At 44.6% G+C, this 12,849-nt stretch overlaps 1 protein-coding gene across 4 annotated transcripts in view; it reads right to left on the bottom strand.

Annotated features, from left to right (window-relative positions):
• LOC121569920 (dnaJ homolog subfamily C member 13) overlaps positions 1–12,849 on the bottom strand; it is a 55,949-nt gene that overhangs the window by 25,891 nt on the left and 17,209 nt on the right. For all 4 annotated transcript variants that reach the window (XR_006001400.2, XM_041881257.2, XM_041881261.2 and 1 more), the window contains exons 3-18: positions 11,108–11,183; positions 10,685–10,834; positions 6,494–6,535; positions 5,431–5,631; positions 4,683–4,889; positions 4,397–4,492; positions 4,056–4,147; positions 3,626–3,792; positions 3,356–3,435; positions 3,095–3,264; positions 1,460–1,559; positions 1,188–1,295; positions 878–1,033; positions 650–706; positions 433–554; positions 203–278 (exon numbers count right to left, since the gene is read on the bottom strand). Coding sequence is in view for 3 of the 4 variants with exons in the window: in XM_041881257.2 (XP_041737191.1) it covers positions 203–278; positions 433–554; positions 650–706; positions 878–1,033; positions 1,188–1,295; positions 1,460–1,559; positions 3,095–3,264; positions 3,356–3,435; positions 3,626–3,792; positions 4,056–4,147; positions 4,397–4,492; positions 4,683–4,889; positions 5,431–5,631; positions 6,494–6,535; positions 10,685–10,834; positions 11,108–11,183 (1,900 nt within the window). In the remaining variant the exon portion in view is untranslated. The remainder of the gene's footprint in view (positions 1–202; positions 279–432; positions 555–649; positions 707–877; positions 1,034–1,187; positions 1,296–1,459; positions 1,560–3,094; positions 3,265–3,355; positions 3,436–3,625; positions 3,793–4,055; positions 4,148–4,396; positions 4,493–4,682; positions 4,890–5,430; positions 5,632–6,493; positions 6,536–10,684; positions 10,835–11,107; positions 11,184–12,849) is intronic.

Below are 12,849 nucleotides of genomic sequence, written 5' to 3'. Positions count from 1 at the left end.
GCAGATTTATGTTGGAAACAAACATCATTATGTTGCAATCCAGTCACATGTATTTATTTTCTAAGCTATAGCACACAATATTTTACATACAGCAGGTTTTTAAAGGACCAAAGAGGGCGTCGTGTTTTCATTTTCGCCATGGAAAAAATATTGCGATACTGGTATCGTCACAGCCCTACTGAACACCTGTCGGGAGCCTAACCAGTATTCTCTTGAGGAGGCTCATGGCGATGGGGTTCTCTGCTGTCCACAAGCCCACCAGGTGACGACTCAGCTGCCTGTAGGAGGAACAGTTTCAAAACCATGAGTGAATTTGTCAGAATCCTAACTTGAGATAAGGATGCGTAATTGATTGAGTAAATCATGCATGGACGTTATGGGAGATGTACGTAAAAATCTGACGTAAACCGATTTGGACCCTTAGTCCTTTACCTGTTGGTGAGCATCCTCTGGTCTGAGCTGATGGTGAACATGGAGGTGTGCAAGTGTCTGGGCAGGGCCCCCTCACTCAGTGCCAGCTCCTGCATCTTAGTGGCTATCTCCTTATCCCCCTCCTAATAAAGAAAACAATCATAATTTGTTGATCATCGCCAATATAATCATAATAATTATCCTTTGTCATATCAAGTCCTGCTCCCCCCAACCTCACCTCAATGATGGCCTTCATCACCAGGCCTGCTCCCTTCACAATGGCCATAGAGGGGTGCTGGAAAACAACAACAACTCACTGAGACAACGTTAAATGAATCCCGTCAAAACAGATCGTCACACATACCTTATACGGTTTCCTTTTCTCTTATTCTTAGCCTGGAACCCAAACTGAAACGGAGCATATCAGTTATGGATTCCAGACCTTTCTCTCGCCCCTCCTAGCTACCTGGAAGAGTTTGAAGAGGGTGCGCCCATTGGAGGCCACCATCTCCAGCAGCATGTCAAACTGCTGGCCCTCGCTGGTCTCGCTGTAGGGGGCGCACAGGGCAAAGGTCAGGAAGTCCAGCAGCGAGCTGATCACCAGTGCCCCTGTGCCGTGGTCCTGGAGGGAGAGGGGGAGTATATAGAAGGGGAAGAAAAAAAAAGAGTGAAGGAGACTGTTAATAAAGAAGCAAGATGGCTTCCTTTGGTTTCGCTCCCAGGTTTCAGCACCAATATCAAAAAAGGTTAGTAGAGGCTGAGGCTGAAACACGTACCACGTTGCTGACAAACTTCTCTAGAAGGTTCTCCAGGAACTTCTTGGAGGACATCAGGGAGGCCTTGTTCAGTTGCTCCTGTCGCAGGTCATAGTCATCGTGCATCGGCTGGAAGGATGCAAATAAAATTGCAATTAAATGTTGTAAATGTAAATTGTGCATTTACAACGGCAGTCACATTCTCGGTAGTGTCATGTCGCCACACCAGAATTGTGTGTAAGATTGTCTGTGTGTGTGAACTTTCAGCTCAGGGGAATCCAAATGGCACTTACACACATAAGAGCACAGAGCATGTCTATAGCGGCGTGTGTCACTCCGTTGTTGTTCCTCTTCAGAGCTTTCACCGTCTTCACCCCCAACTTCTCCCGGAACCTGCAATACACACACACACACACAACACAACACAACACAACACAACACAACACACCACACACACACTGATTAAACTAGACAAAGACTCATTAATTCATTTCATTGACATGATATGGAGACAAGGGGGACACTCATTGACACTGGAATTTCAAAAAGGCAGACAAACAGCCTCATTTTTATGGCATCTCTGGTCTACAAATATCATTTTAAAAGGGTCTGGGGGTTCATTCTCAACTATACAGGAACAAAGAATGGAAATCCTCTCATACATCTCAGTGACCCCAGAGGAGAGAGAGACAGTGTCCTGGATACATGAGAGATACAGATCAGGAGAGAGACAGAGAGCGAGAGAGACAGAGCGAGAGAGACAGAAAGAGATGGGCACACACACGAAGAAAGAGGTGGAGAAGAGAGATGGATGACGTCACCTCTCTTTTGATCTCCCTGTGTGTGACAAATGAAAGGAGAGTAGTAGACGGATGAAAGGAGAGTAGTAGACGGATGAAAGGAGAGTAGTAGACGGATGAAAGGAGAGTCGTAGACGGATGAAAGGAGAGTCGTAGACGGATGAAAGGAGAGTAGTAGACGGATGAAAGGAGAGTAGTAGACGGATGAAAGGAGAGTCGTAGACGGATGAAAGGAGAGTCGTAGACGGATGAAAGGAGAGTCGTAGACGGATGAAAGGAGAGTAGTAGACGGATGAAAGGAGAGTAGTAGACAGATGAAAGGAGAGTAGTAGACGGATGAAAGGAGAGTAGTAGACAGATGAAAGGAGAGTAGTAGACAGATGAAAGGAGAGTAGTAGACGGATGAAAGGAGAGTAGTAGACAGATGAAAGGAGAGTAGTAGACGGATGAAAGGAGAGTAGTAGACAGATGAAAGGAGAGTAGTAGACAGATGAAAGGAGAGTAGTAGACGGATGAAAGGAGAGTAGTAGACAGATGAAAGGAGAGTAGTAGACGGATGAAAGGAGAGTAGTAGACGGATGAAAGGAGAGTAGTAGACGGATGAAAGGAGAGTAGTAGACGGATGAAAGGAGAGTAGTAGACGGATGAAAGGAGAGTAGTAGACAGATGAAAGTAGAGTAGTAGACATATGAAAGGAGAGTAGTAGACGGATGAAAGGAGAGTAGTAGACGGATGAAAGGAGAGTAGTAGACAGATGAAAGGAGAGTAGTAGACAGATGAAAGGAGAGTAGTAGATGGAGAGAGAAGACAGGGAAGACAGACAGAGGGCAGACTGAGATGTATGGATTAATATTTACGTTCCATCTGTGAATCCAGACCCTTGACCAGACCTTGGAATGACAGAGTACGTCTGTTACCTACACACTTCCCACAACACCGCTACACAATACTGCATAGCAACAACTACCAGTAGGAGCGGAAGGACTGGGAGAATGTAGCAGAGGAGGGAGAGGTGAAAAGCACAATTAGACAGTCAGAGCTTTGAAGAAGGGAGAGAGGGGTAGTGAAAGGAGAGATGGAAAGTCAGGAAGAAGGGGCAGTAGTGTGTGTGTGTGTCGGAAGCCTTACTTGGGAAGCTGTGTGAACGCCTGGAAGCCGGCCTTTGAGGCCACCAGGCGTCGGAGGGCCTGGAAGTGGCTCTCCAGCTCAGCGTTGGGGCCCGGCAGCTCACACTCCTGGGACAGCAGGGCCAAGACGGCATTGCTTATCAGCTTCTCCTTGTTCTCCGAAAACAGACCCTGAGAGACCAGAAGAGGAGAGGAATGTTAAAAATAGGCCTAGTACACTACCAAACACACACTGTCGCTTGGTAGGTTTCAACACACTTACGTCTTGGGTGACGGCGTGCAGCACACCGCTGTAGGATACATTAGCGTTGAATCTGAACACTGCGTCTGCAAAGTTTCCATCTGAGGGACAGGGACACATGTTCAAACCCTCAGTCCTTTAAAGATATAATATTAAACTGGCCATTTCAGGTCACTGATAAAAACCTGGGTCAAACGAAAAACATTTTGCAACTGAAAATGAAAATGGCTTATTGGACAAGTTCAAATAGTTTGGTGCTTAATGAATACACCCGTGAAAGGTGTTACTCACTAGGGGGAACTGCCAGAAATTTGAGGTGCAGGCTCTCCACTTCCTCATCCACAGGCATGCTCAGTAGGCCCCAGCGCTGGCCCCGCTGGGTGGGGGCCATCTTCACACACACATCCCTGTTACCCGACGCACGAACCCCGTCCAGCAGACTGGCCATCAGGGAGTCCCTAAACACACACAGCAGATTCAGTCAATAAGATGGAGAGGGAAACAGATATGACCCACAAATACACACACTTATAAACAATAGAGAAAGACAGATGTGGGATGGGTTAAATATAACACACATGAACACATGAAGAACAGCAGAGCAGAGTGAGACCGACAGATTTGGTATAAAAAGAAAAACCTGTGGAAGGAAACTGTAGAGGGCAAATATGGCACTCATGATACCGTATGTGTACAATAGGAGCTGTGTGTTTCACTGTACCGGTCTGTGGAGCAGTACTTCCTGATCTGGCCTCTGATGAACTCTATGGTGAACACCTGGGGGTTCTCCGCATCGCAGATGAGAGCAAACACCTGCAGATACACACACACACACACACAGCGTTTACCCCAAATTACACTAAAACAACAGTGCTTCAGTCCAATTTATTTGAAAAAGACAAACATGGCATTTAACAGAGCCTGAGGCAGAGGCCGGGCCATAGAAATATAATGGATAAAACAGACAGAAATCCACATTATAACACATCATGGAAAATTCTTCTTCTACCAATTCTATGAGTCAGCCCCAGTATTTATGTAGGAGTTGTAGCAGCCACCCACCTCTCCAAAGGGCTTGATGGTGACTATGTTGTAGGAGGCTGGATCTCTCTCCACCAGACATGTCTCTGTCAGGCACAGGATCCTCTTAACGGGCTCCTGTCAGAGACAAACATCACAGAAGAAGTTAGTCTCAAGTCTATAAGGGCCAGTTGACTACAAATAACATTTTCATCTCGATGTCATAATAAAGAAAAATTGCATCCTCATAAAAGGTCAACACAGGTCAAATAAACAGGTCATTTATAAAAGTAATGGACGGAGTGATCGGGATAGGAGTGATTCTGACCGAGTGGCGTGGGGAGATCTTCTGCACCACAAACTCAGCCAGGGAGGTGATGGACTCGTCCGAGCCGTACTTCCCCAGTCGATCCGTCACAAAGTCCTCGAAGGTCAGCGGGTCCTTACGCAGCCGCAGTGTGATGCCGATGAAGTTGCCCGCGTGCTCGATGGCGCTTTTGATGATCTCGTCCCGGTGCTCTGACGCAAACAGGTGCTGAAGATGGGATGGAAAGTTGGAGAGAGAGGGATCGGGGGGAAAGAGATAGGTAAGAGAGGGAGGGATGGGAAGGTAGAGAGAGGGGGATGGGAAGTATGGGCAGAGAGAGGCAATAGGAAGGTGAATAAAGGGATGGGATTGGGTTGGGGTGCAATAAGAATGGTGAGTCAAGTCCTGGACAGTAGGATTTCTCAAGGGCATAAACACATTTGCACACAGACAAACAAACCTTTAGAGCAGGGTGTCATGTAAAAACCTTCCCAATCATTCTGATTGTGTTCTGATTGTGACGTCATGCTGTAACATTTCTCCCAGCGTGAAAATGTTCCCAGTTGAATAATTGCAGGAGCATCTCTTTACGCGGATGTTTCTCACACCCTCCCTCGAGCTTATCAACCAGCTAATTATTAGAATCAGGTGTGCTAGATTAGGGCTGGAGTGAAAAACTACAGGACAGTAGCACTCCAGGAACAGGGTTGGAGAGCCCTGGTTTAGAGAGAGAGACACACACACACTACCCTCCCCCCTAGGTACGTACCAGGCGGCTGAAGCCCCCATAGAGGATGCAGAAGCCCCCCTGGTAGTCGTTGACCTCTGCAAAGCCCTCCACGGAACGGTAGTCGTAAGAGCACACCACCCGGTTGGTCTGGGGGTCGATCTGGTCGATGCCCCCCGGGGTCACCTCCAGGCTCACCGACTTCCGCGTGTCGCTCCAGTGGTGCTTGTAACAGTTGTAGCGCTGACAGGAGGGACACAAATGTTAACAAAGTGGACAAATGTCATAGCATCACTGCATGATATAGCTCTGAGCATCATCACGCCTAGCTCTGGTCCGGGGCATTACGTGCGCAACGTCGGCAAGCAGCACGTACAGTAATGCCTTGGACCAGAGCTAGGTAATGATAATGCTTAGAAACCCCCTTAGAGACCCATAGGGCTCTGGTCAAAAGTAGTGCACTATATAGGGAGGCATTTGGGGTGCAACCATTGTGCTCCTCTTCGGTGAGATCACCAAGAATTTGTATTGATCTGTGCTGTAGATGAAAGTCTCCCTTACGGGAGCAGGCGAGCTGCTGTTCTATTCCAACCTCTCTCCCCCAAGGAAATGGGATTGTGCTGATGGAGGAGAAAACAAACATGGACAGAGGCTCTGTCCCTAATGGCACCCTATTCCGTATATAGTGCACTAACTTTGACCAAAAGAAGTGCACTACATAGAGAATAGGGTGCCATTTTGGAACACTCAATAAAACCCTCAGGGTTCCTGATCGCGTCTCCTAGACTAGCTCAGCGCAGGAGAGGGAAAGAGAGAGAGAACACAGATCCTATTATTATCAACTCAGGAAGAAGAACTAGAGGCTGCTCCACTATGCCCTTCCTCCTCCCCCTCTCTGCTCTCCTCAACATGGCCCTGGGATGTGTGCAGTGTTTGTTTACTCATTTGTTTTGCTCCCCCTCCTCCACCTTTTATTCATTCATATCGGCATTCATATCATTCCATTCTCCTCTGTAGTGAGGTCATGCATTCTGTTCTCCTTTCACTCTTTCGTTCAGGTCTTCATTCACTCGCTCCTTTCTCCATTACCTCACTCAATACTCACCCTGCCAGTTATCTTTCCCTCTGAGAAGTCTGTCCTGAATCTCTGCAGAGAGAAGGGGAGATCAGATTAAACATGTATCCATTGTAATCTGGGCCCGTATTCATAAAACTTCTCAGAGTGTTGATCTAAGACCTGTTTTGCCTTACAGATCATAATGAAGATTACGTGGACAGGGGGGACCTGATCCTAGATCAGCACTTTAACTCTGCAACACTTTATGAATACGGGCTGTGATGCATTGCCATCCATTAAAAAAAAACTCCTAATGCACTGTTTCTTTTTAGTTAGATGATTGATATCATCCTTTGAATAAGTTTAATTAGGCTGTTGAACACAAACGTGTGGAGTTTGATTGAAAAGATTGGCCTTCTTGATGTGTGGGTGCAGGACGCGAGCCCTGATATGTTGTTTCTCACAGAGACTTGGCTGAATGATTCGGTGTCGGATAAGGACATTGATATTTGTGGTTACAATATTTTCAGTTGTGATAGATTGCAAAAGGGGTGAGGAGTGGCTATTTATGGAAAAACACAGGTGTCCTTCCTAACTCATTTGCAGGAAAGTAAGGAAACCCCTCAGCGATTTCCCCATGAGGCCAATGGTGACTTTAAAACAGTTACAGCGTTTAATGGCTGTGATAGGAGAAAACTGAGGATGTATCAACAACATTGTAGTTACTCCACAATACTACCCTTATTGACAGAGTGAAAAGAAGGAAGCCTGTACAGAATAAAAATATTCTAAAACATCCCGTTTGCAACAAGGCACTGAAGTAATATTGCAGAAAATGTGGTAAAATAATTAAGTTTTTGCCCTGAATACAAAGTCTTATGTTTGGGGCAATTCCAATACATTACTGAGTAGTACCACTCATTTTTAAGCATAGTGGTGGCTGCATCATGTTTTGGGTGACTTGTAATCGTTAAGGACTGGGAAGTTTTTCAGGATAAAAATTAAACGGAATGGAGCTAAGCAAAGGCAAAATCCTAGAGGAAAACCTGGTTCAGTCTGCTTTCCACCAGACACTGGGAGATTAATTCATCTTTCAGCAGGACATTAACCTAAAACACAAGGCCAAATCTACACTGGAGTTGCTTACAAAGACAACAGTGAACGTACCTGAGTGGCCGAGTTACAGTTTTGACTTAAAATCGGCTTAAAGATCTATGGCAAGATGTGAAAATGGTTGTCTTGCAATTATCAACAATTTGTTCTTAACTGACTTGCCTAGTTAAATAAAGGTTAAATAAAAATAAAATAAAATAAATAAAAATAAAAGGTTGAGAAGAATATGCTGGTCTAATTTGCATTTACATTTACATCATTTAGCAGACGCTCTTATCCAGAGCGACTTACAAATAGGTGCATTCACCTTATAGCCAGTGGGATAACCACTTTACAATGTGTTTATTTTTTTTGTGTTTTTTGGGGGGGGTTGGAGTAAAGGGGTGGGGGGTAGAAGGATTACTTTATGCTATCCCAGGTATTCCTTAAAGAGGTGGGGTTTCAAATGTCTCCGGAAGGTGGTGAGTGACACCGCTGTCCTGGCGTCGTGAGGGAGCTTGTTCCACCATTGGGGTGCCAGAGCAGCGAACAGTTTTGACTGGGCTGAGCGGGAACTATGCTTCCGCAGAGGTAGGGGAGCCAGCAGGCCAGAGGTGGATGAACGCAGTGCCCTCGTTTGGGTGTAGGGACTGATCAGAGCCTGAAGGTACGGAGGTGCCGTTCCCATTTACTCACTAGAAAGAGGAACTTTGGAGTCTTATGGGAAATATCAGACTCATTAGAGAGAGAATCTCTTACACCTCCTCAGAATACCAATTTCATGTCATCAACACATTTTGTTTTCTGCGTGGTGTGTCAAGGGACCTGTAACTTGCAAGCGCTATAATTTTTTGCTACATTTTTAGACAATGAGCGTTTTTGCAGCAAAAATGTTTCACCTCCACTGCAATTTAGATGTGTGTGTGCGCACTTTTGACAACTTGATTGCTTTTTGTTTATCGCCGTAAAATGTTTTGACGCTATTAATCCTGTCTCCATTTCTTCACCGCACTTAACATTTTAACCCCCTAGAGTCTAAGGGGGATTCTTTAGGCCAAGATATGGAATTGTTTTAAGATCGTCATACCAAGGATTATTTAGCAATTAGATTTTTAATTTTAGAACCCATTTAGGTATAAAAAAAATAATATATACTTTTTTTGGGGATAAATTTGGCAATACTGCTATTAGCCCATAGAAACGCAATGAATAACAGATTCATACATTGAAAAACAGATAGTCAAAAAATTTATCAAAAGGAAGTGTCTGTCCTATAGCTGAGAGATAAGAAAGATCAGATAATTATTTATAAAACTACTTCCATATATATTTCCATATTTTATTTTTTTAACTGGTACCGGGCTACCTTCAGACTATTCTTGTGATGCTTGTGGGCATCCCAGAGCAAAACAACGGACGTGTTAGTGAGTTTCACCTTTTCACAGAGGGGTCATGTTAGTGTGTAGGCCAAACTTTCGGACTCTACAGACAGAGGTAGGCAGATCGGCAGCACCGACTTCAGATGAGTCCCGTGACGCTTGCGGGGGTCATAGAGCAAAACGGAGAACTCCATTGTTTTCGTGAGTGTGTCATCTTTCCATAGAGGGGTCAAAACCGTTCGAACGCTACAGACGTTTTCTTGAGAAGACCGATTTTAGGGATGTCTCCTGGTCTGACAAACACCGCTGTAGCTCTGCCTCCTTCCACTGCAGATGCGGAAGGCCGACAACGGCGGATTGAGACCTAGCCCATGCAAAAAAACAGATCTCTAGCTTAAACAGATGTTTTATCATGCTAATTAGGTTTTGGCGGAGGCATGGACTCTAGTTAAGCGCACTCATTTCCGCACGGACCCTTTTAAGCGCAGAACACAAAACGGAACACAGCTACAGTCAATGCTTGCACCTGATTGAAGCCTCTAGACAAAATCATGTAAAAGTTATGCCCAATATTACCAGAGCTATGTTTTTTTTCTTTCTGCCGCAGATTCTTGCGCATGTCGCAGGCTGTTTTAAAAACTACACGCAAGCAGCTATTTGTTGGTTTGATAACAAACATTGTTACCATGTTACCAAGCAACCTGATACATTGACCACTGACTAGGCTATGCCCAAATTTGGATGGCACAGGAAGAACTGAAAAGGGATAGCCTACTCAAAGAGATGCTTCAAAAGGTAGGCTGCATATGCAATAGTGGGTTGTGTATGATTGTGTGTGTAGTTATCTGAAGAGTACAGACGGTTACAGTGTTTTCAGAACATTGTTGGACAAGTTTAAAAGCTCTTTGTTCTTTGTATCCATAGAGCCAGTTATTTTGTCCTATAGTCACACTCATTTAGAATTTCTGAAGCTTTAACAGTACTTAAAGCTGTGTGTGCTGTGTGCAGGTGTTAACCTTCAAGCACATTGATAAGAGGGAGTAGGCCTACCTAAACACCTAAGAGGGAGCATTAATAGCTTGTATGTTAGAGTGACTTTTGTGTTGTTTATGGTGAACATGCGATTACAACATTCTAATGTAGATAATTGTGTTTCCGTCCCTTACAATCAAAGCATAGTATGCCTGTAACTCAATGCACTGCTTTTAGAAATAAACAAATATTTTCTTTAGGGCCAAATTTGAGGAAATTCAAAAATTAAGTAATGCCATTAACGCAATTAATCATTTGACAGCCTTACTTTTATTGTATGTGATGGTGTTTCTAAAGCGACCAACAGTCGGCCACTGTTGCTAATGTGTTGTGAGCATTCTCATTAAAAAATAATGGCTGATGCTACACATGGGTGCTGGTGGTAGGAGGTGAGTGTAGTTCCCCGTTACAACATATTGATTAAAGGGGCAACCTGGGATTCAAAGAACTACTAAGCAGTCATCTCACCACTTTCTGGGGTAAACAGCTGAGGGGTGGGGCTTAAGAAATGTAACCCCTCTCAAATGTATAGATGGAGCTATGGACTGACCACCCATGAGATCAAAATGCTAGCTTTAGCCATGTTTTTGAAGTTATACAATGTTTGCTTAAAAGGTTTACAAACATTAGACTAAAAAAACGTATATTTGGGTTCTGATGCGGTAAGGCAGTTGAACTAAGCTACTCAGGTATTTATAAAGTATATTCTTCCAGAACCAATGGTGTGTTCTCTCACCAGTGCCTCTGTGAGCAGCTCGGTCCGGTGCTCTGTGGAGAACTTGAGCGTTTCTGACTTTTTGCCACTGCCCTTGCGGAATGTGAGGTTGAACTCGGTGCCCTGGCCCTTGCCCACCGGGGTGATGCCACAGATGTCCCCGTATGGCCACTACAGGGCACCACAGAGAGTGAGACAGAGACAGAGAGACCAACATGTCGCATGTCAACAAGTCACATTCCATAACAGTGAAAATGACAGGTCATAGATATTCATCAAGTTGGTGACAGGAGATATGCTGAACAAAACCATAACCACTGGGATATTTAGGACTAAACAGAAAAAAATATGTTGACAGTCATCACATAATGGTACTTATCACATGGATTTCACATGACTCAGACTTTGAGAAAACATGACAGGATTAAAGGTGAGTCCACTGACCTGGTTTGTGACTTCGAGCGTGGTGGGGTTGTACGTGGTAATGCCATGAGTGCCCACGGAGAAGACTCGTTTGTACCTGGAACAGAGAGGAGGAGAGCTCAGTATGTCAGATATCTACTTACACAACATCTGTTATACAAGGATCTACAAGACACAGGAGGTAGCTTAACAGCCAAAACAATGTCTGCATCTCAAAATGGCACCCTATTCCCTGTACAGTGCATTGCGTTTGACTAGAGGCAGAGACCTATGGGCCCTGGTCAAACGTACAACTGTATATAGGTAATAGCAGGGCTGTAACAGTCATGGACTTTTGGATGATGGTTATTGTTCTGCCAAATGAATGCAAGGCAACCAAAGTTATGTTGTAAAGAGTCCATGTTACTGCGGAAACGGACTCAACCACACGATTGCCCAGCCGTCCTGTCTTCAGTCAGCTGTTCGTACCACACACACAAAACAATATATCTTTTTTACGGTTAGGACAGTTCTTTTATTTTCATGACGGTGTTCATCCATAAAATACGGTAATTGTGCCAGCCCTAGGTAATACGGTACCATTTGGGATGCAGACAATCAGTGTGGAGTGGACTGTGGAGCACTGCAGTGAGGTAGGTGGTGGACATGATTGCCCTTGCTGTAGCCTAAGAGATGGTACTTCTGAAGTGACAGATGTTAGCTTAGCATTGGCTTGGCTTGAGAATTCCATTAGCATTGATGAATTGATGCTAACCTTGTTCCCCCATCAGTCAATGCTCCACGAAATACCTCCTGAGCTGGAAATAACCATGGCAGAAATAAAGACCTTATTATGTCTGGGGATGGCTAGGGGGTGGCAGGTAGCTTAGTAGGTAAGAGCGTTGTGCCAGTAACCGAAAGGTCGCTGGTTCTAATCCCCTAGCCGACTAGGTGAAAAGTCTGTCGATGTGCCCTTAAGCAAGGCACTTAACTCTAATTGCTCCTGTAAGTCGCTCTGGATAAGAGTGTCTGCTAAATGACTAAAATGTAAAATGTAAATGGGGAGTTTGACACTGGACAGAGTGAGACCAATGGAACAGGGAACTTGTGTGTATCCCAAATGGCACCCTATTCTCTAGTGCACTATAAAGGGAATAGGGTGCCATTTCGGAGGCGGACGTTTATTCTGTACCGGATGAGTGGCGCTCTGAAAAACTGCTAGTGTTTTGTCACTGGAACTGAATAACCATACAGTGAGGGAAAAAAGTATTTGATCCCCTGCAGATTTTGTACGTTTGCCCACTGACAAAGAAATGATCAGTCTATAATTTTAATGGTAGGTTTATTTGAACAGGAAAAGACAGAATAACAACAACAAAAATCCAGAAAAACGCATGTCAAAAATGTTATAAATTGATTTGCATTTTAATGAGGGAAATAAGTATTTGACCCCCTCTCAATCAGAAAGATTTCTGGCTCCCAGGTGTCTTTTATACAGGTAATGAGCTGAGATTAGGAGCACACTCTTAAAGGGAGTGCTCCTAATCTCAGCTTGTTACCTGTATAAAAGACACCTGTCCACAGAAGCAATCAATCAATCAGATTCCAAACTCTCCACCGTGGCCAAGACCAAAGAGCTCTCCAATGATGTCAGGGACAAGATTGTAGACCTACACAAGGCTGGAATGGGCTACAAGACCATCGCCAAGCAGCTTGGTGAGAAGGTGACAATAGTTGGTGCGATTATTTGCAAATGGAAGAAACACAAAAGGAACTGTCAATCT

Source organism: Coregonus clupeaformis, chromosome 7 (genome assembly GCF_020615455.1).
Source record: "Coregonus clupeaformis isolate EN_2021a chromosome 7, ASM2061545v1, whole genome shotgun sequence".
NCBI classification, from domain to species: Eukaryota; Metazoa; Chordata; class Actinopteri; order Salmoniformes; family Salmonidae; genus Coregonus; species Coregonus clupeaformis.
The sequence above is the reverse complement of the archived record's forward strand: the minus strand, read 5'-3'. Positions and strand labels throughout refer to the sequence as shown.